General features: G+C 46.8%; 3 protein-coding genes across 6 annotated transcripts in view; 2 read left to right on the forward strand and 1 right to left on the reverse strand.

Moving 5' to 3' along the window:
• Positions 1-1,839, reverse strand: part of PPP2R3A (protein phosphatase 2 regulatory subunit B''alpha) — a 53,100-nt gene extending 51,261 nt beyond the window's left edge. The window contains exon 1 of the mRNA XM_030227140.2: positions 1,769-1,839. The gene's annotated coding sequence lies outside the window, so the exon portion shown is untranslated. The remainder of the gene's footprint in view (positions 1-1,768) is intronic.
• Positions 1,840-6,238: 4,399 nt separating this feature from the next.
• On the forward strand, positions 6,239-14,741 carry DBR1 (debranching RNA lariats 1). Its single transcript, XM_050977815.1, has 8 exons — positions 6,239-6,501; positions 6,589-6,713; positions 6,811-6,891; positions 7,893-7,978; positions 8,346-8,570; positions 9,398-9,478; positions 11,618-11,763; positions 12,244-14,741. Exons 1-8 carry the CDS (start codon positions 6,305-6,307, stop codon positions 12,917-12,919), a joined length of 1,617 nt encoding a protein of 538 aa, XP_050833772.1. The 5' UTR covers positions 6,239-6,304; the 3' UTR covers positions 12,920-14,741.
• Positions 14,742-16,140: 1,399 nt separating this feature from the next.
• The window catches only part of ARMC8 (armadillo repeat containing 8), a 62,311-nt gene continuing 52,658 nt past the window's right edge, over positions 16,141-25,793 (forward strand). For 2 of the 4 annotated variants that reach the window (XM_030226989.2, XM_050977813.1), the window contains exons 1-2: positions 16,141-16,333; positions 18,243-18,319. In XM_030226989.2, the coding sequence (XP_030082849.1) occupies positions 16,289-16,333; positions 18,243-18,319 (122 nt within the window). In that variant the 5' untranslated portion in view covers positions 16,141-16,288. Of the gene's footprint in view, positions 16,334-18,242; positions 18,320-19,454; positions 19,528-25,793 lie in introns of those variants that run through there. The other 2 variants (XM_030226987.2, XM_050977814.1) reach the window with 2 other exon arrangements.

The raw sequence follows: 25,793 nt of genomic DNA on the forward strand, positions 1-25,793 counted from the left end.
TTCAGAGTTACTTCAAGGCAGGTTTTCTGTGTAATTCAAGGGCAGAGAAGTTCTCTATGGAGAACGGTCCTTACTAAAAACAAAAAACCACCAGCCAACACTCACCCCACCCATGAAAAAAAGGGAAAACAAATTCCACCATGCAGCATCATATTTATACCTCCAGGGCTACCAGCAATGAGTGTCAGACCGCAGGGCTCCACCACAGAGCTTTCTGAACTGCCTGAGCCACATTATTCATCACCTGCTCCACAGGTTGCAGCTGAAGGAAATGAAATAGATGCTTTACCAGAAAATCTCTGCAGTGTTTGGCAATCACACATCAGTCAGCTGTAATTTGAGGAGCTTTGCCCACAGCTACCTTTAACATTACACCTCTGTGTAAATTACAACTACAAAATAATATGATGCGACAGTGGTTGCAAAGGGCTAGGTAATGAAAACGGGCCGTGTGCCACCAGGGAACTTCGACTTTTCTCCTTCATTTTTAGGCAAATATAAATCAGTTGCAACTGATACACAGTATTACCCTTTCCAGATATATAAATACTGGGAAAAAACCCAAACAACCCACCACTGTCTCATGCTTCAGTTTCTCAGAATCCAGCAGACATTAAACACATTATTTTACATAACAAAGTCTAACAGTACTGACAATCTCCTCAAAGTTCTCACTAAAATAACCTCCCCCTACACAACCTGAGAGAGCAGACCTGCCAAGCTTGAGAGATTGACAAGAAAAAATCAACAGAGAAGGTGACTTAAAGAAATGGTTATTCAATTTTTGGAAGAGTTATTTCCTGAAGCGGGCATCACGTCATGTGAGCTAAAGCCATGAGACCATCACCAAGAAAAAAGTGCCCTGCCTGGCAGGCAGCATTTGACCAGCAAACAGCTTGGGGGACTACCAGCCTCGGCAATCCTTCCCCAGCCTACGTTTCTACAAAGATGGGAGCACAGAGCAGCACACCTCCCCGGGTTTCCCTCTTCAGCAGGAAAAAGAGAGTTAATGTAATTAGTCTCAGGCTTAAAAATATTTACATTACTTGAGACCAACGCAGTCTGATGACCTGCAGAGAGAATTACTCCGGCAGGAACACCTCCTTCATAAATCATTCCACTCGTTATTCAAACTCAGTTTCACAAGTTTATGCCCAACTAAATCTCGAATTCATCTGCCCGTGAACCAAAGAGTCTGGTAGCCAAAGCCGTTCCTTTTCTCACTCATGAAGAAATACATCGGAAAACAAAAAAAACCTGAATCCTGCTTTCACCACCACGTATTCATTCACAGCAGCAGTGAAGATAATGGAAGGTCCAGCAACCCAGGGTACTGGGGCAAGTGGTCACAGAAAAAGAACAGCCTGAAGACTCCTCACGGAGCTAACCTCCGGCTCTCAACAGGCAACAGCTCCGGGCCAGCCGGGGCTGGGGACATGCTGTGCTCAGAACCTGCTACGCCGAAGCCCCCGGGGGCAACTCTCCGGGGACAGCGCACAGCCCCGACCTGGGACACCACGGAGCCCCGGTGCTTCAACGCGGGGCGAGCATTGCCCCCCGCGTATGCCCGGCACTGCCAGCCCCCACCGCCCTCAGCACACCCCGCCAGACCCTCCAGGACCGAGCCAGCGCCCACAGCGGGACCCCCGCGCCAGCTCCTCATCCACAGACACAGCCCGGGCCCCCGCCGCCGGGCCCCGCGGGACCGACCCACTACCCCAGACAGGGCGAGCCCCGGCCCCGGGCCCCGCCGCCCGCCCGCACGTACCCGCCGGGGCAGCGCCCCGTCCCGTCCCATGGCCAGCGCCGCTCCCGCCGCCGGGCGCGCTCCGCCGCCCGCCCCGGCCGCCCCTTCCGCACGGCCGGGCCCGCCCAGCGCAGCGGGCCGAGGGGGCGGGCGGCGGAGGCGGGTCCCGCCTCAGAGAGCCCCCGGGCCGCCTCACGGCCCGTCCGCGCCTCGGCCCCGCCTGCGGCTCTCCAATCATTGCGGACGGCAGGTTTTGTTTTTCCCTCAGGAACGCCACCAACGCCCTTACAGAATCACGGAATCGTCAGGGTTGGAAGAGACCTCCAAGATCATCCAGTCCGACCATGCGCTGCCACTGTAACCCCTAAACCACATCAGCCAGCGCCACATCCAGACGCCTCTTGTACACCACCACGGACCACGACTCCATCACCTACCTGGCAACCTATTCCAGTGCCTGGCCGCTCAAACAGTGAAAATTTTCTTCTAATAGCTAATCTGAATCTCCCCTGTCTTGCCTTAGGGCCATTTCCTCCTGTCGTCTCACTGCAGGCACGGCAGAGAGCGGCCCCACCTCACTGCAGCCTCCTGTCAGGAGGAGTTGTGCAGGGCAATGAGGTGCCCCCTGAGCCTTCTCACAGCTAAACAAACCCAGCTCCCTCAGGTGTTCCTCATGGGACATGTTTTCTAGACCCCTCCCGAGTGTTGTGGCTCTTTTCTGAATATGCTACAGCCCCTCAATATCCTTTTAGAGGAAAGGGCCCAGAACAGAATGCAGTGCAGCCTCACCAATGCTGAGTACAGGGGAGGAATTACTTCCCTGGTCCTACTGGCTACAAAGCTCTTGATACAGGCCAGGATGCCCTCGGCCTTCTTGGCCACACTGGCTCATTTTCAGCTGCTGTCAACCAGCCCCCGAGAGTCCCTCCCTGCTGAGCAGCTCTCAAGCCACCCCTGCCTCAGGCTGGAGCTGCAGGAGGTTGCTGTGATAATCCCAAGTGCAGGATGTGGCACTTGACCTTACTGAACCTCACGCTGCTGTCCTCAGCCCTTTGATCGAGCCTGTCCAGGTCTCTCTGCAGAGCCTTCCTACCCTTGAGCAACACTCTCAACCAGCCTGGTGTCATCTGCAAATTTACTGAGGGTTGCTTCATCTCTTCCTCCAGACAGCTTCCAGCCCTCATTGGCTGGAGGCCATCAGTAGTGCCCTCCAGCAAAGCAGCGTCCTCTGGCAAAAGGTACAAATTAAGAGGGAAAGAGCCCTGTTGGTGCAGCTGGAACAGGGAGGCAGCTGCAGAGCCTCAGCCAGGAACAGGCCCTGCGTTGGCAGCTGTGTTGCTGCACTGCAGATCATATTGCAATTATCAGAAACGATCTAAGGGAGGAGATGCCCAAAGATACCTGGGCACAGCTGCAGGTAAGCCATGTGTGCTATTCAGGCCAGCCTCGTGAGGCCTTTTCCTAAGAGAGCTTTAGTCTTGTCTGGTTGCAGCAGCCCCTCCCTTCAGTCGCACACACACACCAACCTGACACCTCACATGCTCTCACAGCTTACAGCAGCAGCTCAAAATCTCAGCTGGAACACATCAGATTTGTTTTTTGCACTCCAGTGTATCTCCTCTCCTTCACAAACATTGTCTCCCAGCACTTCTCCTTGTACCTCCCTTCTCAGCCATGCTGTCCCTCCCCAAAAGTCAGACAGATACCTCCCTTTTGCTGTTCCTCTTCATTTTAGTAATATGTAAATCATGCTAGAAATCTGTTAGTGTACTCTAAAAACTAGGAAGCATTTGACAGAAAAGTCTTCAAAAGATCTCATTCCATTCTGAGAGATGAAGGAAGCAACTGTTATCATCTACAGCTCCTTCAGGTGCCTTTTATTCTTCATTTCTCTGCAGAGAAAAACTACTTTAATGGTACTAAACTACCATAGTCAGCTCAGGAAGAAACCGTTATTTACTGCTCAGTGCAGGCAAGCAAGATTCAAAAAGGCAACCCAAGCAATCTACTGACCTGAGCTTGCTTGTTGGGACTTTTCCCTCCTTGGCCTCACAGTTCCCTGGCCATTCATGCAGGACTGGACATTCAGGCATGAGACACATGCACAGGCAACAGAGGCAAGACTGGCAAAACCCAGTCCAAGGCCAAACATGGGTCATTCATGCGCTGGAAGAGAACTGTGTTTCAGTCACGTGGGTTTTCAAACAGTCTTGAAGGACTGAACAAAATTACAATAACGTAGTTAAGCATTAACTTGCTGCCACTTACCCTGTAAACAGCAGCATAGCTGATTCCCTTTGTGCTCAGGAAAGGTCAGAGCAGTTTTGCTCAGTGAACACTGAGTTTAATCACGGATATTGAGATGCATCATGAGTAGTGTACAAGTACTAAAATACTTGACATAAAAGAAGCTCAACTTTATAGACTCTATTGTGCACCAGTTCACTTGGGATAAGCGACACATAGAGTATAAGAAATGAGCCTGAGCCAACAAACTCAGGAAATACAGTTACACTATTAGCTTATCTTGCCTGTCTGGGGATGAATTTGGGTGGGCAGGCACTTCAGGAAGCCCCTTGAGATGGTGTACCCTGGGTAAGGTGTTATCTTCCAGAGATTCATGGGCCTCTCTCACCCCTTCCTTTCAGGAAGTCTGAGAGATGGCAGAGAGATTATTGTTCTCCCCCAGAGAGTTTGAAAGCTTTCCAAGCAGAGGTGCTGGACCAATGAGTTCTTGTACAACTCCAGGTAGGTCTAAGCAAAGTTAGTGAAAGAGCCAAGTGAACCCAAAGTGTGCTTTTTCCTTAGAGACTTGTAGGGTTTGGAAACCAGAGGAATTTTCCCCTTCACTTCAGCTGGGCTTGGACGAGCCCCAAAATACACAGAGTAATGCTACACTGTGAAATTATGAAACAGAGGAGACAACAATCATATTTTCTTAGTATCAAAAGAGAGGCCATTATGTAATGCTTGCTACGATGGGGGAACAGGAATGTCTACTTGGTTTCATGATTACAGAGGAAGCAGTAGCAAGTTAATGCTTAACTATGTCTTGGCAATTTGGTTCAATCCCAAGTTTTTAAAAACCTCCCTACCAGTCTTGAAGTGGAAAGTCTGGAGCGGTTTTACTACGTGACAATACAAAGCCACCCTACAATCCACTGCCCTTCCAAGACAGAAAATCAGTGCTCCCCCAAGAGGAGCCTGTCTGTCCGCGAGGAAAGGGGGAGATACCCGATTTCTCAGCCTGCCTCATACGCCCTTGCCCTGGGGATGTCCCTGTCTCTTCCTGTCCCTGTGTGCTACAAAGCTACAGAAGCCAGGGCTTTGGTTGTGCTAAAAACACGCCTGCCTGAGTCTGAACTGGCCCAACTCGGTGTTTTATCTGCTCAAACTCCAAGTGGAAGCATGCACAGCCACTGCTCGTGCTGCTCCACCATCACTTTGTGGTCTGTGAAGCAGCACGCGTGAGGAATAAATACAGCTTGTGCTGCTCCCCACTGGGCTGGCCGAGGAGGTGCGGGCCAGTGGGTGCTGTCATGCCGGGGGAGCTGAACAGCCCTCCTGCAGCCTTCCTTGAGCAGCCTTCCCTGTGCAGCCCGGGTACCCCGCGGGGGCTCCTGCCCCACTGTACAAACCCACTCTGGGAGTGTGACAAACCTTCCTGGCCAGTTACAGACCGCGGTGCTCATCGCTGTGCCAGTGCTACCGCCCAGAGTGAAGGTCCCACTGGCCTGCTACAGAATCGCAGAGTCAGTAACTACGGTTGGAAAAGACCTCCTGAGATCATGGAGTTCAACCTGTGGCCGATCCCCGCCTTGACAAGCAGACCAGGGCACTGAGTGCCACGTTGCAGTCTTTCCGTAAACACCTCCAGGGATGGGGACTTCACCGCCTCCCTGGGCAGCCCGTTTTCCAGTGTCTAATCACCATTTACATTAAGGAATTCCTCCTGATGTCCTACCTAAACTTCTCCTGGTGCAGCTTGAGGCCGTGTCCCCCTGTCCTGTCCCTTGTTCCCTGGGAGCAGAGCCCGACCTCCCTCTGGCTGCATCCTCCTGTCACAGTGAGCTGTGGAGAGCAGGAAGGGCGCCCCTGAGCCTCCTTTTCTCCAGGCTGAGCCCCTCCAGCTCCTCCTCTCAGACTGGTGACCTTTTCCCAGCTCCGCTCCCTGCTCTGAACTCGCTCCAGAACACCTGCAGGAACAGTGACTCCACCACCTCCCCGGGCAGCCTATTCCAATGCCTGGCCACCCTTCCTGTGAAGAAGGGGCAAGGCTGGAAGGGATCATCTGATGTCAGAGGGTCCGACCTCCCTGCTCGGGCGGGGCGGGAGAGGACCAGAGGAGGCCATCGAGCCGGGTCCCGCAAAGCGGAGCGCTCGGCAGCCCGCGAGCAGTGGCGATGAAGGGGGGGGCCCAGCTCCCCCCGGCCCGTTGTGTCCCCGTGACCCCCGAGCTGCGTCCCACACACGGCGCAGGCGCGGCCGTGACGCAAAGGAGCGCGGACAGGTGACGCGAAAGGCGCGCGCGGCGTCCGTTCACTGCAGCGGTTGGCGATGAAGGTGGCGGTGGCCGGGTGCTGCCACGGCGCCCTGGACAAGATGTACGAGACGCTGGAGCTGCTGCAGCGGCGCCACAACGTGCGGCCCGACCTGCTGCTCTGCTGCGGGGACTTCCAGGCCGTGCGCAACGAGGCGGACCTGCGGTGCATGGCAGTGCCGGCCAAGTACCGGCACATGCAGACCTTCTACCGGTGAGCGCCGCCGGCCCGGCCCCGGCCCCCGACCGCGCCCGACCCACGCGGGCTTGGCCTGGTCCAGCAGCTGCCGTGTCTCCGCAGGTACTACTCGGGCGAGAAGAAAGCCCCGGTGCTCACCGTGTTCATCGGCGGCAACCACGAGGCTTCCAACCACCTGCAGGAGCTGCCTTACGGCGGGTGGGTCGCGCCCAACATCTACTATTTGGGTAAGGTCCTTCCGCTCCGGTCCCGGTCCCCCGGCAGTGTCCCCTACAGCCCCTGCCCTGCCCGGCCCCTCCGTGACCGCCCTCCCGTGTCCCGCAGGTTACGCGGGCGTGGTGCGGTTCCGCGGCGTGAGGATCGGCGGCATCTCGGGCATCTTCAAGTCTCACGACTACCGGAAAGGTACCGGGGCAGCGGGGAGGGGAGAGCCGGGGCCGCGGCGTGGTGTGACGGTCTGGCTGTGCTCAGCCCTGAAAGATCTCTTGGCCTAGAAACCACCCTCGGTTCAATACACGGATTTTTTGGAGTTTAGATGAGTCTGTAGCTGCCCGGCGATCACAGCAGGGAGCAAGGCACCTTCGGAGCGTTTTTGGAACAGTGTTGATTTTTCCATGGCAGTGTCCTTTCAGCTTGCAGTGCAACACTGTTTGGTTTTCCTTGAGCGAGTTAGTTTATAACTGTGACATTATATAAGTGTATTGTCCTGCTCTAAGGTTTAGGGCCAGTACATGTGGTTCCTCCTGGTTATGTGGGTGGGTATTCAAGAGTTTTTCCTGGGAAGGGTGTCACAGATGATACCCCATGTCAGTGAATAGAAGATAGTTTATTCTTTCTGATCTCAGCACTTGAAAGAATGGTCCTTGTGCTTACTGTACTGTGCTGTCCTTACTAAGAAACAGCTTCAAAGAAACTTTGCAGGTGGCTCTCAAGCTACAAAGTACTGAACCAATTTTCTAGAACACTTGATTCTGTCTAATACTTGTCAACACTAATTCAATTTGCTGTCATCAAGGGGGCACTTTATATGCCTGAATATTGCATGAGGGAGATTAGACAAGACTCTTTAGGCAATAACTAAAAGAGTAGTTTTTCTGTTAATTCTGTAGACTATGTAGGAGCTATGCTAGGCATTCGTGTGTTTTGTCCCAAGGCAAAGTTGGAAACTCATCCCTTATGTCAGGGTACATGTGGTGCTTCCAGAGCCTGTGGACAGTGACTGGGATGTTTAGGCTGCTGCTGAACCTGTTAAGCTGTAGTTTCATGGTGAGTGGAAGCACTCTGAGCAGTCATGAAAAATTACAGCCTTGTATTAGGTTACTCTAGATGCCTGTGTGACCCCAAAAAGCTGCTGTGGAGGAGGGAACTAGTGATTCAGGCAACTGTTCTTGTTTCCAACATTTCAGGCCACTTTGAGTGCCCACCATACAACCAGCAGACCATCAGAAGTGCTTACCATGTGAGGAATATTGAAGTCTTCAAACTCAAACAGGTCAGTGAAAAGCCTCTTTTTTTTATACAAGGGTAATTTTCATTAATTTGGAAGTAGGAAGTTAAAGCTACTCTGGTCACCTATGCTGGATATTGAACATGCTTTAACATGTGTCCTTTAAGGAGGACTATTATGCTTAGCCATTATCCCTTTTAAATAAAGCTTTTTAAAATTTCACAGGGAGGAAGATGCCTTTGATTGTAGGCAGAGGACTCTCTGTCTTGTGATTTCCTCTGAGTGCCTGACTTATGGTGATGATATGAACTCTTTTACAAGGCAGTATAAAGCACAGCTGGCTGCTTCAAGTGATTTCTAAACTCCTTTGTCAATATGTTGTATTTATGCCATGTGCTTTTTGGCCTGACAGCTGAAGCGTCCCATCGATATATTTATGTCACATGACTGGCCAAGGAGCATCTATCACTATGGAAACAAGAAACAGCTCCTCAAAATGAAATCCTTCTTCCGGCAAGAAGTTGAGAGCAACACTTTGGGAAGCCCTGCTGCTTCAGAGCTTCTGCAGCACCTGAAACCCACCTACTGGTTCTCAGCACATCTCCATGTTAAATTTGCAGCTTTCATGCAACACGAGGTAAAGGGGGATAGAAAATGAATGTATGTGTCCCAGGCACACTTTAGAATTCTCATGCAGGTAATCATGTTCAGAAAAGCAATTTAGTGGTTTTAGTTCTTAAAACTCAGTTAAAACCATGAAAGATTAAGTGGTGTTAGGATTGCTGTTTTATGTAAATTAAAGAGATGCTATAAATGAGGGGTGTAAATGACTCTTAATCTTCTTTAAGAACAGCATGAATTAGCTATTGTTCTTGAAACTTGTTAATTTAACTGTTTAGAAAAGCACTCTCCTGCTCTGTTGGGGAAGCAGATAACTTCACAATAGGTGAGAAAAAGGAGGCAACTTCAAAAAACTGGTAAGGGAGTGACTGAAGAGAGCGGTTACCTGAGGGTGGCAGGATCCCTGTAGTACAGCTTTGCAGGTCTGGTAGCCCAGGTTTAAGCCAAAAAATGGCCTGAAGTTGAAACAGTTGTTCCTGAAGTGGTGCCATTGCTGTTCCTATTTGCAAGTTATTTATCTGTATAAATGTAACTCGGGACCTTGTAGGATCAACAAGTCAGTTTCCAATGAAGTTACAGTTTTTCTTTTTGCTCCAAGTCTGAATGTGTTCAGCTGAAATTAGTGCTGAAATGTAGCTCTTGCTTTATCTTGCTATTATCTGCATCCTGCTTCCTGCCAGACTCCCAGTGAAATCTGTCATTATCTTTGTCCCTGCTAATTTTCTATTTCAGAAAGTATTTTTCTGTAGAAATTATACCTTTTAACCTGTCTATACAGCTTGCTTAGAATGGTCAAATTTCACATAAGTGCTAATGATTGTGTTAACACCGTTTGCTTCCTAGACAAACTCCAAAGAAGAGTTACCAAAAGCAACCAAGTTTCTGGCTCTGGATAAATGCTTGCCACACAGGGACTTCCTGCAGGTGATGAACGTTTGTAGAAGGTTTTCACTTTATATTTCATTTGTTTGAACTGCTAGTGCTGTTCTTAGGTATAAGATGAAGAATAGTGCTAATAAGTGGAAGAATTTTAAGAAACTAGGAATTCTGGGTGTATAGAATAGTCTTTGTAGGATTTTGTCCTGAACTAAGCAGACTGTTGTGTAGGTGCAGTGTTTCCTTAATCCTACCATTTCCATCCATTTTAAAACAAGTACCTAACTCCACTGTGTGAGTCTAACATAGATTGCTGTGAGAGTGAGCTGCTGACAGTGTGTTTTTCAAATGCACTCAAGTGTTTTACTAGTCTTAGAGTAGCTTTTTTTTGTCTGTCCTTTGGATGTGTGGTGGGATCCATTTGCCCTAGTAAATAGCTTTGAAGGTGGAAGAGAGTATGAGGATGGACCCTATCCATGCAAAGGGACATGAATGCTAGTCCAGACTTCAAATACTAGAACAAAACTCATCTGGAATAGTACTACCTCCAGCAGCATGGAGGGTTTAATTACTTTGTGGAGTATTTAAAGTTAGAGTCTGATTAGGGCTTTGGCTAACCCATGTCGTTTGATTTGGGTTAATGTCAACTGAAGACAAAGTGTTCATAAAAGAGCTTAAAAATATTTCCTCTTAATTCATAGCTGTGCTAAGAGTGATGTTCATTCAGCAGAATGACTGTTCTTGTCAGTTCTTGGTTTGTATCCACTTAGAAGTGTCTGGGTTTGGAAAAGAGATGTCTGCCAAAGAAGGCGGATTCTCCCTTGGAATAGAAAATATGGCTCCAAATTATTACAGCTTTTAAATTATGGGGCTTTCAGGCAAAGATATGAGAAAAGCAATAACAGTTCTTTACTAAAAAAAATTAAATATATTTTAAAAAAATATATACTAAAAAGCTGCAGGCACTTTCCCCTTTGGTGCAGTTCCAGTCACAGCCAGCAGGGGCGCTGCTGGCTCCTGGCCGGGCATGGCAGGCGCGATGATTCCCCCCCTCCTGCAGGGGGCGCTGTGGCGCGGGGCTCAGCCTCCTCTCTGCCAGTGGGTGATGGTGGGAGAGAGGGAAAAGGGGCTTCCCTCGCAACCCTGCAGGGGCAGCTGGGCCCGGTGCCCTCCGGAGGTGAAATGGCTGCAGCCGGAACCTCGGGGCAGAGGCAGCACACCCAGGGTGGCAAACAAAGTATAGCAAAAACTCCAGAGCCATGCCAGGGGTGTTGCGGCAAACAGGGGTAGTTGGGTTAAAGTATAGCAAAAACAAAGAAAGGCTGACCCAACAGCAGAAAATGGCCAGGGCTGTGCAGTGGCAGCCGGGCTCCTGAAGGCAGCTCAGAGACGCTCCCTTGGAGTGAGGAGTTTTCCCCTGAGGCACCCAAGTAGATGTTGAAGGTCCTTCCCAGGAGGTTGGGTGTTAACAAGGTCCCTGTCCCATGGCTGCTCTGACGAGCAGAGGCTCACCCACAGTAAGGAGAACCAGTGAAGGACAGAACTCCGCGGTGGCAGCGAATTCTCCCTGCAGCAGCAGCAGCAGCCTGGCACCAAGATCACAACTCTCACCTCTGATCTCAGAGAGTGAGCAAGGGCCAACCCCTCACCCCCAGCCAAAATCTGGCAGTATCTCTGCCTTTCCCAAGAGAAAACCCCACAGCTAAGAGATGTAGCAAACTGCATCCTCTCCCTTGTACTGGCCACATCTTTTTTCTCTTAAGTATCTTTTGTTTTGGTCTCTTAGGCAACAAATGGGAGAAAAAATCCTTAAGAGAAACTAAATTTAAAAAAAGGAAAAAATCCTACCCTCCAACAGAAGGCAGCATCAATTTAGAAGCAGGCAAATTCTATTTCTAAGTTGCATCCCTGTCCAGTTGCTGGCAGTAAGGGAGGAAAAGTGTGTTCTGCTTTTTTATTGCTGTAAGCTGAAATTTAGAAATTCCTTTTTTATTGTTACTGATTGTCCTCTGTTAGCCCTTCATGGGGGACCGGCTTAAGAGGACTTGGTTGGTTGAGACCACTAGCTCAGTGTACTCTAAACTTCATTAAAACTCTGTACAGTGAAAGTAACATTTGAAACTTTAATCAGACTCTGATGTCAAGAGAAATAACTCACCTCATTGTTTTCTGTGTGTTTGTAAATAGATAATAGACGTGGAGCATGATCCCAATGCAGGTGACTCGCTGGAGTACGATGCTGAGTGGATTGCAATCCTCAAGGCCACCAACAGTCTTGTTAATGTGACCCAGAGCTCCTGGAATATGCCTGAAAATAATGGCCTCCATGCCAAGTAAGTTGTCTGCAAAATAGAAATGTTTGTTTTTCTGCGCAGGAAGTAAAGTTATATTGGAGTTGTGTTTCTGTTCTGCAGCCTGTAATGCCTGTAGGACTTGCTAAATGCCTTGGAAAGAAAAGGAGATGTTGACAAAATAGGTAGTCTAAAGCATACAACTAATTTACTGTTCTACGTGGGCAGTTAAGTTTTATTTTGCAAACTTAGATACCAGCATTTGAGGGACAGAAACTATACCATAAAACTCAGGCTGGGTTATGGGCATGGGTTGACATAATACACAAATCCTTGGTAGGGAGGAAGATGTCTCAGTACCGACCAAAAGAAAATGAAAATGTTCCTGAAAGAGCACTTGAGGAATAAAGTGTCTGTTGTAAGATGAATTGGTAATCCATCTGTGAAGGTTGCACTCTGTGGTGGGAACAGGCAGTACCTTTTGACTTGCTGCACTTATTTAAATGTTATGCACTTGTTTAGGTGGGATTACAGTGTGACAGAAGAAGCCATTAAAGAGGTGTTAGAAGAGCTGAACCATGACCTCAAAATTCCTTGCAACTTCACATTGACAGCTGCTTGTTACGATCCCAGCAAGCCCCAAAAGAACATGGAGCCAGTTCATACCATCAATCCACAGACCACTGAGTTCTGTGCCCAGTTTGGCCTCACTGACATCAATGATAGGATCCAACAGGCTAAAGAAGAGAGCTCAGGACGAGGTGAATGTGAAGAAGAGGAGGAAGAGGAGATGGACAGTACTGGGTCAGCAGAGGAACCCAGTGAATACAATACAGATAATTCTGGCCTCTCATCCTTTAATCCAGATGAAATAATGCTGGATGAAGAAGGTGGAGATGAAGACTTGAGTACATGTTCTGTAGATCCCTCCCCTGATCACCCTCCTGAGTTCTCTACGAGCTTCTCCGACATCCGGGTCATGCCCGACTCCATGGCGGTGTCGTCTGACGATGCCATGGACTCCAACAACGAGGAGCTGGAGAAGTCTGGGGGGAGTAGGCAGGGGGAGGAAAAGAGCTCCACTGAGAGGTCCTTAAAGCGCATTGGTGGTGATGAGAATGGGAACAGCGGTGTTAAAAAAATCAAGAGAAGGAACCAAGCTATCTATGCTGCAGAGGATGAAGATAAAACAGATTAACAGTTCACAGGGTGTGTAAGTTCTCTCCCAGCCTTTCTGTGGGAAGGTGGTGGGAATTGTACTGGACTACATGTACTTTTAATGTTACATGATCTTAGTCATGTTACTTTCCTAAGCTTGGAGGCTGGATGTACTTCTCACAGGGAAGGCAATTTACATGAAATAGACATCAAAGAAAGAAGCTGAGACTTTTCCAACAAAGTACTTTGTCAAAGGATGTAAAGTTCACATATATCCTTGATTTTGTTTCAGTTCTTGTTGTATGGTGTACACTCCATATCTTCAGCTGAACAAGACTCACCATGCTTGTTTAACAAGAACTCTTAAACTGTAGCCTGAGTCCAAGTGAGAGGATGTCTGACTTACAAGACTGAATGATTTTATTTTATTGCTTTTATCTTGTTTTATAATGAACTATTAATACCAAGTAGCATACGCAATAACCCTGTGAATGGAATTTCAAAATAGAATTCCCATGATAACAAAACAGCAACAGAAGAATGAAGATTTTTGTTTCTGGTGATAGTCGTGCCACAGAAAAACTTTGTGGTCATTAACAAAACAATGTGTATTGTCCAGGATTGGCTTTTAATTACAGTTCTGATAGCAAACCAGTCTCTTGATTTGGAGGATGACGGTTTTATGGGGACCATGAAAGGGTGCATCTCTGTTCTTAAAAACTCTTTTTTTGTTCTGTTTCTTAAAACTTGAGAACAATGTCTTAAAATAGAAGTACTTAGGAAGGACAGCTTCCTAAATGTGGACAACACCACTGTCTCAACTCTGACTAATTAGGGTTATTTTTTGTGTTCATACAAAGTGGTGGGTGTGTAAGTTGTATGGGACAGTAACAGCTCCCATTATCATTAGAGTCACTTTTCATTTGTCATTTCAACTTTTAAAACTGGATTTGCAATCTTCCAAAGCACTTTTGTAATCTTCAGCTGAGGGAAACAGGCACTGCTGGAATAGAGACCATCTTGGAAGTTTTCTTTTTTCTTTTTTTTTTTTTTCCCTGAATTATTAGTAAATGGCACTCCTTTGGCCTAAGAGGCCACGGGGATAAAATTGAGTGAATTCATGAAAATGACAGTGTTTTCAAGCATATGTCATTATACACATTAGCCTTCCTGACAGATGGAATTCCTCATGGTCGTGCTGCCCCAAGAGCAGAAGTAGCTCCCGTGCTTTCCCCCCTCCAAGACAGAGGCACTGAGAAGGAGAAATCATCCTGACAGGAACAGGGAACTGGACAGGGAGCAGTGAGTGAAATACATCCATGAGTGTGAGTTGTGTATCAGGGTCGGGAATTATTCTGTCTTTAAATCACTTCCATGGTCTGGAGTTCATCTTGCTTCCTCTCCTGTCAAGCAGTTCCTTACAAAAACCAAACATGTTAAGTATTCAAGGGCTAGAAAAGGGCATCATTAATGCTCTCAACAGTTCAATTAACAGCTCATCTGTCAGAACAGCCACCAAAGAGCTGTGCTGAGGTATGAGGAGAAACTGGGAGTATGTAAAATGGCTGTGAACTGTCAGGTAAGTTATTGAAGCAGATGAGTCTTTTTAAGGGTCCTTTGTCTGCAGTGGTAAAACCTTAATTGTACCTCATGATCTGAACACTATAACGGAAATAAAGTATTTTAAATATAAATTCTGTTAAGGACTTGAAAAGCCTCCCAGGGAACCTAAGCATGGCATTGAGCTCTCAGGGTGTCTGCACAGAAATAGAAAATGTATCTTGCATGTAACAGACTTTTCAGTCTGATTCCTTTTGTTTTTAAAATAAACTTCTCTCCTATGTTGTCCCATGCCTCCCCCCCTTCTGTGTCAGGAGACTTGGACTCAATATGCAGATTTTTGAATCTTTAAAGATTTTTTGTAAAGTATTTCAGTGTCCATTGAGCAGAGTGCAGCTGGTAAATACAGTGAACATAAATGTTTTTTGAGTGTGAATCATGTCTGACCTCTAGAGTTGCTGTGCCCTTTCTTGCAGTTGTTCACACCCTCTGCAGTTTGCGGTGTTCTCCCCCACCTTGCTTTCATCCCTTATGGATTTTCCTGTCGGCAGGATTCTCTGCTGCAAGGAAGATTCAGTAGAAGTGCTGAGCTTTTCTAGTAAAGGCCAGATACTTCAAAGAAGAAAACTCCAGGGAATGCTGATAAATTTAAATTGGCATTTAAGACCCAGAGTCTCCAGTCCCCTTTAAAAAGATTTAGTCTCTCTGATAACTTTTGAAATTTTGATGAGAAACCTCTGTAAAACATTTCTCGGATCAACCGTTGTATTGCAGTTTTTTCAGTGAGTGTGCTTAGTCTAAAACTGGTTTTGCTGTTATTAGTACTTGAGAAAAGTTCTGTCCCAAGCCAGCACACAGGTATTTTCACAGCATGTGATCAGTCTGCTCAGAGAAAAACAGCAAAGAGGTATAGCCTTGTTAAAAATGGAATATTTTAAAATTAAATCTATTAAAGTCACCTTGTGACTGCATCCTAAACTATGTTTATTGTACTCCGGTTATCCTGTGCAGTCTCTAGCAGCTGCCAAACCTCTGTTTTCCTTGGAAGGGGATAGGTTGAGAGGTGTGAGCCGGAGCTGCGATTTATCTGCTGTCATTTCGTCGTTTTACCATCGTCGTCCCGTTTAGTTGTGACTTTAGAGTGGAGACGGTCAGTGTCCTCATGCCTCAGGCTGTGTAACACAGTGGGGCTAATAAAAAAACAGCAGATCTCATAGACCCTGTAGCACACCTTAGTGAAGTCCTGGGTCGTTTGGGGTGTTTTCTGTGAAGAACAAATTCAAAACCAAACAAATCAATCCTGGCAACAAAAGCAATGACAAACTAACGGAACCCAAACCGTTTCTGCGCAGCGACGCTGAGGGCAAAGGGCGGGCTCGGCCCCGGCCCCGCTCGGGCTCGTTTCGGTTCGGGCTCCGACAAAGGCTCGGCAGGCTCGGGCTCGTGTTCGGCTCGGGCTCTGCGGTTCAGGTTCGGATCGGCTCGGGCTGGGCTCGAGCCGGGCTGGGCTCGAGCTGGGCTCGTTTCCACTTGGTCTCCGGTTCAGATTGGTCTCCGCTGCGCTCGGCTCCACTCGGTTTCCGGCTCGGCTGGGCTCGCGCTCGGCTCGGGCCGTCACTCTCCCCGGCCCGTGAAGGCCGCGCCCTGCCTCGCGCATGCGCACACCTGGCGCCGTCCCGCACGCGGGTGGCGTGCGGCGGCGCAGGCGCGGTGGGGCGGCAGCGGGGGTTCGGCGCCGGCCGGTTCGCTGGGCCCGCCCCGCTACCCCCGGCCCCCGCCCGCCGCGCGCCCGCCATGAGCCCGCGCCCGCCGGCCTGAGGCGCCGCCGGTGCCGGAGCGCTCCGCCAAGATGGCGTGTGTGCTGGAGGCGCCGCTCCGCATGAGCGTCCTCTCGGTGAGTGCCGCGGGCCGGGCCCTGCCTGACCTTGGCCCCCGCTGGGCCCCGCTGTCCGGCGGCGCCGGGAGCGGCCCTGGAGCTGCGCCGGGAGCGGGGGCGGTGCGGGCGGTGGGGCCGCGCTCCTTCCTTCTGCCCCCCGCGCCCCAACTTCTCCCGGCGTTGGTTTGCCCCCTACGAGGAGTCCGTTCCGTAGCCGCGGAGGCACCGGCGCTCTGGACGTGTCGTTCGCTGCTGACGGCTCGGGCTCGCCGGCCCCGGGCAGCCGCAGCTCGGCACGCGGAGGGCCCGGGCGCTGTGGGTGCTGCCCTTCCCCGGGGGCTGCGGAGCAGGGCAGGGGCTCCCAGGTGCGCTCGCAGCCCGCCCCGGCTCGGGGGCTGTGCCGCTGCCGGCACCGGGGCTCTCCTCTCGGAGTGCCGGCTCCTGCGGCAGGGAGGAGCCGCCGTGCTGGGGGAGCGGTGACAGCCACCTTCCCTTCCCGGGGGACGGCCCAGGGCGCACAGCGGTCCTGCTGCATCGCGCCGGTGCTGAGAGTAGCGATGCAAAAGGTGCAGCCCGGGTGCTGCCGCAAGAGCGGAGGGTTGGCGCTTTTCCTTCTGTTTCCTGAAAAATTCATGTTGGTTAAGAGTTCCGTGAAATTGATTATGTCGATGATGAATTGGCGCTTTTTTTTTTTTTTTTTTTTTTTTTTTTTGAGGGGACTGCCTGCATACGAATACACTTCTACATATTGCAGACCTCGTAGCTGATGCGGTGGAAGCCAGGATATTTTAGAATCAAAAAGCTACGGGTTCTTTGAAGTCTAGAAGAGTTTTACATGTAAATACATAGGTCAGGTAGCTAGAAGTCCATTGCTATTCTCAAAAATATTGTCTTTGGTTACACGGTGGAAGTGTATCTGTAGGACTTACGTGGCATAATATAATAGTATTCCTGGAGACAAAGGAGTCTTGCTGCCTCTAGATGATTCTTCTGTGTGATGTGAGACCACAGGCAAGAAGCTGCTGGTGCCTCTTGACATCAGGGTGGGAAAGCAGGAGTAGATTCCACCCCATTGAAGATACTTGCTAAAGCAAGGAAGAGTTTTCAACTCTTTGAGCTTCTCTCAAGGAAAACTCATAAGGAAAAATGGTCAAAGCTTAATGAAAAGAGAGTCTGAAAAAAAAAAAAAAAAAAAAAGTAGGTGAGATAATGGCAACGTATCCTGGCAAGTGTTCCTGAGAACCTGGAGGGAAAATTCTCTTCCCCTTTCCCACCCTTGTGTTTCGGAATGCTTGCCATCTCTGACTTTGGATCTTCTCAAAAGGAATAACAAATCAGTGGTGCATAAGTGTGTAGCTTACAAGCACGGTCCTGTTGCCGAGAAGAGAATTCTCTTTGTCTTATACAGTACTATGAGAATGTTGTGGGGAATACTGTGCTGCCGTCCCATTGAAGCTCTGTGGCACAGGCTCTGAAATGTAACTATGTTGTGACAGAGTAAGTTAAAGAAAAATGTCTTGTTATGAGCTTCCTTCTTTTGGAGAGCTTGTTTGTGGGTATGGTTCTTGAGCAACATTAACTGCTCTTTGAGACTTTTTCTTCCAGGTTTTATTATATATAGCAATTAAACATAATAAAATTGTGATTCAAGGCAGTGCTAATAACTGCAGTTCATAAATAGCTCTCTGTTAACTTGCTTTGACACTTACCATGTTGTTATCTACATTAAGTACCTCATCTGCTGTAGATTACACTTGAACACAGAGTTTTCTTTGTGTGATGTTGCCCAGAAGTAACATGCTGCACATTTAAACACAATTCTGTGAGTTCCCTGCGTCTTGCCTGGGAAGTTTTGTACCCTTGCTGCTGTATAAGCCATTGTATGGATTGATATAAACTATTGCAATTGTTTGCTCTCTCTCTGCAGGAGGTCACAGCCAGTAGCCGCCACTATGTCGATAGATTGTTTGATCTCGATCCCCAAAAAGTCCTGCAAGGTGTCATGTAAGTCATTGAAACACTCTTGGGCTCTTGGTTGTGCATAGGCCAGGTGTGCTTGATCCCATTACAGTGATAGGTCAAGGGCAAGAAGCTGCTCTTATGTTTTTTTTTGAGAAATGTAGTTGGCAAATCTTAATACAAATATGTCAGTATTGATAGAGTTAGTATTGATATAGACTCTCACTCTGTAGTGCATATGGTTCATAACACAGCCTCCCAGTTGCCAGAAATGAGGTTAAACATTCTGTGAGCACTGAAAATTTTTTTGGATGTATTTCTGCCTTTTGGCCGTGTTTTGCTCCTCTTCCAGGTCTGTTGAGACTCTTTTTTCTTACTGCACTGCCAAGTCAGTGTACCTGCCTCTTACTCTTTCCTCTGCTGCCATGCCTGCGTGTTGGCTTTGACTTTTTTAGTGCTTGGCTTCTGTCTCCCCGTGGGAACTGCAAGCTGCAAGAGAATGCTCCCACAGAACTGAATTTGGATGCAAGTTATATTTCAGTACTTCTGTTTCATGCCAGCGGTCAGGGTAGGGACTGAGAGTGAGTCAAGGAGCAGGAGTGAAACTGCTGCAAAGCTCTGGGTGTTCTCTTGCTGTCCTTAGGCCATGAGGTTTCCACTAGAATTACTTTTACAGCAAAGTGGCAAATGAGACCTTGCCCAGGCCTGACTTTGGTGGTGAAACCAGACCTTTTTGGGCTTACTAGCTTGCTGGCTATGGCTGTCTAGTAAAATACCAGGAGAAATCAGAGGAACAAGTGGACCAAAAAGTCAGGAATGTTGGTTGTGTTGCTTAGGGTGACCTGAGGTGTTCCCCAGTAGCAGATGAAAACACTTACTCCAAATATCCAGGGGCAACATGTCAGTGTCCCTTTAAAATACATGAAGAACCCAGTCTAGGTAAGAGTGTCCTGGAAGTTTCCTTGGTTTTGGAATACCCCCTTACCTGTATAAGAACTTTAGATACCCTGCTGGAACTATGTGCAGGTTCTTAACTTTGCTCAAGGGGAGCCTGGTTTTGCTTCCACCCCTTGGCCTTTGTGGTCCCCTCCTCATAAGGGTGGTGGGGTGGTCCTGGGGAAGGATGTGTCTCATCCAGTGTCCCAGTGGGGTGACTTAGCCCCTTTTTTCTCCCTGGCAGATGCTCTGAGCCATGGCTGGTGCTCCGTCCCTGCTCTCCTTCCTTTTCAAAGGACTGGAGCCCACAACCCTTGGTAATCCCTTCCCTATCTTTTGATATGTTATTCATCTTTTGCAGTATAACTGATCTCCCAGAAACAGGAGTTTTAGGCAGTATCTTTGTCTTGGGTAACATCTGAAATTCTTCATCTTGTCCGTGGGTGTCAGTGGATTCTATGCTGAGATCCTTTTCTTGTATTTAAAGACAAGAAAATAGCAATTTATTTCACAAAATCTCTCACCGGGCAAATTTGGATGATTAAACTGTATTTGTGATGCTCTGGATGAAATCTTAATTGTGAGGGTATCTTTACTGATTCTGAGCCAGTCCTTTGTGGCAGATGTGTTGTTTTTTGTATATTGATGGGTGGGTGTGTGACAGTCCAATTTAGAAAAAAAATATATAGAACATAGAATAAGAGTATGAAAGACTACAAAAGCGTATATAAAAGATGGAATTTAGAGTAGTGTATATATTAAAAATTTCTGTCAGTCCAGGATTCTTTTTGGGCAGAAAAATACTGCTTTGTCCTTCTTTCTTTGATTTCAGGGTATATGCAGAGATGTTGAAGTTAGAATGATCTAGTATTTGGGGTGGAGTAGGAAAGGATTAAAGTTTTTCCAGAAGTGCCTGTCAGAAGCTTTACCAGATATGCTGCATCCTTTGCAGAAAATCTTTGTTTCCTAAGATGTGCTGGTTTTTCCCTGCATCCTGGCTGGAAATACTGATGACCTAGATTTTTATTTTGATTGATGGAACTGTATGAGTATCAAGGATCAGAAAATGGGCTGTTGTAAGAGGCTTTGTTTCTGCCGATTGTCTTCAGTTATGATAGTCCTTTTTTTTTTTGTATGCTTGAATGAATAACTTGGGCTTGGGGCTTTTTTTCATTGCATCCTTGTAATTTTAATGAAACCCAACTTCTGAATGAGCTTTGATAAAGGTAAAATGTACCTAAATGTTTCTTGAACTTGAAAATCATGCCAGTCCGGTTTTCATCTTGTAACTTGAGAAAGCTTTAATTACATATTCTGAAAGCATTTAAATGATTAAAATCTCCTTTTTTCCTTGCTTTCCCATGAATTTTCAGAGGTGGTGTTCAGACTTTTCCTTGTCCAGACAGTAAAGCTTTACCTGGTTAAGAGCTTTCTTATTTTCCTTCTACTGGGAAAGCAGAAACCATTTCCTTGTTGTCCATTACTGCTGCCTGTGGATCTATTGATCATATTTCAAAATGCCAGATTTCCTGCAGAACTTCTGTTCACATAATTTCTGTCCTGCTCATCTGGGTATGGATAGTGGATAGGAAGGGGAGAATTGTACCTGCCACTAAATCCTGAATCTCAGTTCAGGATTTGAGAAGTTGAGATGACTACTGCCTTTTTTGCTGTACCTGGTAGTGCATGAAAGTGTTCAAGGCCCATCTCCATGCCCACATCTCTGTGACAGTGTGTGTATTTACCTTTTACTTACTGTCTTTGTAGATGGGCAAGGTTAATATAGTGGTTCCCTTCTGTAAATGTGGACTCTAAATTGTGGTCATGCTTATGCTTGAGAGATCTTTACAGGTTTGCTTTGTGTCTCCTTAGGTGCTCCTGTGACCCTTTCCTCATGTTGTAGTAGAGCTCAGGTTTTCTCCAGTGTGCTCAGAGTGCATTCTGCAAGGTCAGCACTGATGTCAGGTGTGCAGCTCGTGTTGGCAGTGCTTACATTGCCTCACACAGATACTGCAGTGCATTAAATGCTGTGGTCTCTCTGAGGTTCTCATCAATGTTTTGCTGTTATTGGCAGAGGAACAGAACAGAAGTGGTTCTGTAAATTTTTGTGCTTTTATAAGAGCTTCATTTGTCCCAGGGTTGTTCCCTCAGGATCATTTTGTGCTTTGCAGTATTTTTTTTTTTTAAAGCGTATCTGGGTTGTAATCCTTAGACTGTCATTTGCTTTTCACCTGCAGTTAAACTCAGGATTACATTGTTCAGATGCAAGACTGATACCTGTTTTTATCCTCCAATTTTTTTTTTTGCTGGTCAGGGGCTTCTTTGAGAGACATTTTATTATGATTACATTTAGCCTGGTGCCTTCAAAGTGGCAGTCTATCATTTTATGGAGAACTGTGTAATCCCACCTCAAGGCTGGGTTTGAAAGGAGCATCTTTTCTGACAAGCCTGGCTTACTCAAGGTCTCAGCTGTTTCTCATCAGGCTATTCCTCAGCAGTCAAAGGGTGTCATGCTTTAAGACTTGTAAATTATCATCTTTGTGGTGCCCTGAGAATTCCTGAGCTACTGCTGTTCTTGTCATTTATGGCCAGCAGGAATTAGTAGACAAGCGTTTTCCAATGTTGTGTGAGCATTTTATTCCTCAGCACCATGAAAGAAACATCCTATAGAAATGGCTCATGGCCCTCACACAGTGTGTGTTTTGCATCCAACTATTTTATTTTTGGAGTTTGGGTCTATAATAAATGTTCCAGGCAGAGGTTTAGATGGCTGTGTAATAGTGCGCTGTGTTCTCAGCTGTTGGAGGGATCATCAGTGCAGTGTTCACACATGGCCACCACAAAAACTCTGTGAAATATGATAGGCAACTTCATGAAGTGGGAAGAGAGGAAATTCCCATCTCAGTTCTAATGGAGCAACAGTTACCCCCCTTCAGACAGTTGTGAAGAGGCTACTTTTTGCTTCTTGTTCTTCTGTCTGTTAAACTTTCTGTAACACTAAGTGATGAACAGCACTTGTCTCCACATTTTGCATCCCAAACAGCTGCATCAGATTTTCAGTCTCAGTGGGCACTTCTGAACTTCAGTTTTCTGCAGGAGCCTTTTTGGTTTTTTGCATATTCCCTTGGCCTTGTGGAAATAGAGCAGTCCTTAGAGGGTTGTTCCTGTCATAGTTTGCTCCTGTACATTTGGGTCAATTCTGTTATCTCCTAGCAGTAGACTGTAGTAAATGCATATTTTGCATGAAATTTGGAGGTGTTACTGGCTAACAACAAGTGATGTAATTTTTTGAAGCATTGTTTTTGTGCAGAGTCATTCATGTGTAGAGGGAAGAGGCTCCTGAGTCCCTCCTGTGTGCTTTGTGAACTGCAGGACCGGCTCTTTGTGACTTGGAGCTAGGAAGCTGCAGGATCTGACAGAAATTGGAGCAGGTTTAGGTGGTGCTGGGAGCACTCCTCTGATTGTTGGTTTTTCCCTTTCAGGAGGTGAGCTGTGAAAGAAGGCTTTTGGTAGGGAGAGGAGGAACTGAAAGGCTTAAACATCTGAGCATTAAGTAGTGCTCTGTAAAGAGGGGCTTTCAGTGCAGTGGTTTTTGTAGTCAGGTGGAAGGATAGTGTAGACAGAGGGAAGAGAGGCAGATGCACTTCAATGCAAATGTATTCCTGCCAGAGAAAAGGTACTCTCACTTTTGCATTTTTTTATAATGCAGCAAAATGTGCATATGCAGAATAGCTTGGTTTTGGCAAGTAAGTTGTTATGTATTGTAATTCCTGGTGTAATATTTAGAGGTGGATTAAACTTCAGGTGTATCTATGATATTTGGCCAGCAATCTTCAGCCTCACAGGGTTGTTTAATATTTCAGGCCTTGCATTTACTGCTCTGAGACCATGGGAGAATGATAGTTATTGACTCTATTTCACTGCTACTTTTGAGATGGCTGTGAAGCCACTTTTCTCCAAAACCCCTCTGTTGATACAACACTCAGCATGGTGATACCGTTGCTGTGATGGCTTGAGTCTCAGAGTCAGGGGAAGGAGGAGGAACAGTCTCTGTCAGACGGGCTGATGGAGCTGGAGAGGATGGGGTCACAGGAATGCTGAGGTGGGACTCAGTAACAGAGCTCAAGCTGAGCACAGCTGAACATTATATGGCCAGAGCTCACCTTCCCCTCATTAATCTGGTACAAAAAGGCAGTGGCTGCCTGCAGGGGAGGGTGCAAGCAGCAGGCAGCTGGGGGAGAAATAGTTCTGCCCGTTGGGGGTATGGGGGTTGTTGTAAAGACTGAACTTGAAGGTTGGGCCCAAGGGATATGTGCCACAGAGCCAGCATTGCTGCTGAGGTTGTGATTCTTGATATTTGGTGTTGGAGTTTCTGGTTCCAAGCTGCCAGTTTGCACTGATTGGAATCACTATTAAAAATTGGAATTTAGTAGCCTTCCAAAAGAAGCTCATTTTCTATTTGCAATATGTAACTTTTATGCTAACATAAAGGTTGATATTTCTAGTAACATGCAAGGGACAGAGCCCTGTTTTCCAATTTGTGCACCAGATGATTCAGCTGACTGTAGTATGTATGCTGTGTTTGCGGTGCCGAACTGATAATGTCAACTGTTGAGATACTTTTCTTGGGGGATTATAGCAGGAAGGCTAGCTCATAGAATTACTTGCTAAAATATACTTCAAACAGGCATTATCTGAAATGTCCAGAAACTCCAGAATGAGAGAGTTTATGGGCATGTAGATATTAGAGGATTTCTGTTCTAATGAGAACTGAGTAACACCCATTTGAAAAAGGGAATTTAGACTTGAGTAGGCCAGTACATCACCTTACCTCTGATAGCTATTTGGAGATAAAAATCAGAGGTTTTGCTTCATGACAGAGAGACTTCAGATTATTATAATCTAATGAGTAGTAGCTATGTTAAATTAATAGGGTTTGGTGATTCTGCAGTAGTTGTTGGCCTAAGGTGCAGTGGACAGTGTCAAACAATATTGCAAGCTCACATTTAGAGCAGCCAAGCACATGTTGCAAGGCCATTTTAAGGTATTTTCCTGTCCTGAATGAAGATGAAAGCTCCATGTGGAGCACTTGTGGTGGGTGACATTCTGTAGATAGAGTGATGGGTTTAAAATGAGACAGTGGACAAAGGTAACTTTAAATAAAGGGACAGTGAATGAAGAATAGTGCAGTAAAAATGTAGTGTTACAGATACCTCTTGGTTTAATGAAATTTCATTCAATTTTTGCTTAAGATGTGGGATTTTTGCTAAATGCTGAAGGCAGTCCTTCATACTGGGAAGTGAAATATCCTTGGGGGAAGATAAGACATTAAAAAAAAAAGGTACCACAGTTACTTGTATTTGATATTTTGGGTCATTCATGTGAAGCAGCAGTGGTGGAGCTGCTCTTTTCACGCGGTTTGGCTGTTTTGGGACAGTTGTGAAAGAAGTATTTTGCTGATCTGGCATCACAGAGCAGGGATTTTCTGAGTGAGGATTTGTGAGAGTTCTGCTGAGCTGCAGCTGTTTGGCCCACACCTCTGTTGGGATAATTCTTTAGGACCTAGTGTGGTTAAATAGCAGAGATTGATGCTGAAATTGAAATGCTGATAATACAGAGCTCTCTCCAGCTATGGTTCGTGTGGTTTTGTTGGTTTGGTTTTTTTCAGTTTATACTGGTTACATAATAGAAGTTAGCTGAGCTCCCATCCACCCCTAACTTCAAACACTTTAAATTTGGGTTACATTGTTTTTAAGACGGAGTGAGGCAAATTGTTTCTCCCTTACTGATCTCATGCAACTTGTAGCACCATATCCATACTCAGTGCAAAGGATGAGGCAATAAAATGTGATTGGGAGAGGAGGGAAAAGCAGCCTCTCCCTTTTGTCAGTCCAGGCAGAGACTGAAAAGGAACCTGAGTTGAAACTGTAGCCAAAGACATGGAGAGCTGACCTGGTTAAGCTTGCTCAGAAGGGCAGCAGATGAATTGGGTGATGTAAACTCCTATGTGGAAGTGAAGGTTTGGTATGAGAGCTTTCTTCTGTCTGTCACACACAGCAAGAGAAGCACTGGAAAGCAGGATAAATTCAGGGTAGGAGTAAGCTATCAATATCTCTAACTGCAGGTATGGGTCACTCAAACACTTCTGTTTGGTAGACTTTCTTTGTCAGTAAACTCCTGACACGGTAATTTGCCTCTACAGAGAGGATACTTGAGATAAGAGTTTAAGCATTTTCAGTGGCATTGAGATATGGAGGATTTGGAGTAAATGATCACTTTTAGCTTTATGTGTGTTAAATTCTACTGTTCTGCAGTGCTGTAATTATAGCCAGGTGCTATTTTTCTACAGCACTTTGATTTTATGCACTGAGACTACAGAATTAATATTGAGAAGAACCATGGATTGAGGGGCTTTTGTTTAAATGTTGTTTGTTTAGTTTGCACGGTATGTTGATGGTGTCATGGTTTCTAAGTGTTAAAATTCAAAGGAGTTGAGTAACACTGTCTTGCTCTGCTGCTTTGTTCTTTCCTGTAAAATCATCTTTTTTGTTGTATCAACTGCTATTTTTGAATGGGATTAGAA

Source organism: Serinus canaria, chromosome 9, assembly GCF_022539315.1.
Source record: "Serinus canaria isolate serCan28SL12 chromosome 9, serCan2020, whole genome shotgun sequence".
Taxonomy (NCBI): Eukaryota; Metazoa; Chordata; class Aves; order Passeriformes; family Fringillidae; genus Serinus; species Serinus canaria.

Bases quoted from the DNA above. Each gene is read 5' to 3' on its own strand.
- DBR1 (XM_050977815.1), top strand. From the start codon at position 6,305: ATGAAGGTGGCGGTGGCCGGGTGCTGCCACGGCGCCCTGGACAAGATG. The intron at 6,502-6,588 runs GTGAGCGCCGCC...GTGTCTCCGCAG, and splicing joins CACATGCAGACCTTCTACCG to GTACTACTCGGGCGAGAAGA. The intron at 7,979-8,345 runs GTCAGTGAAAAG...TTGGCCTGACAG, and splicing joins AAGTCTTCAAACTCAAACAG to CTGAAGCGTCCCATCGATAT.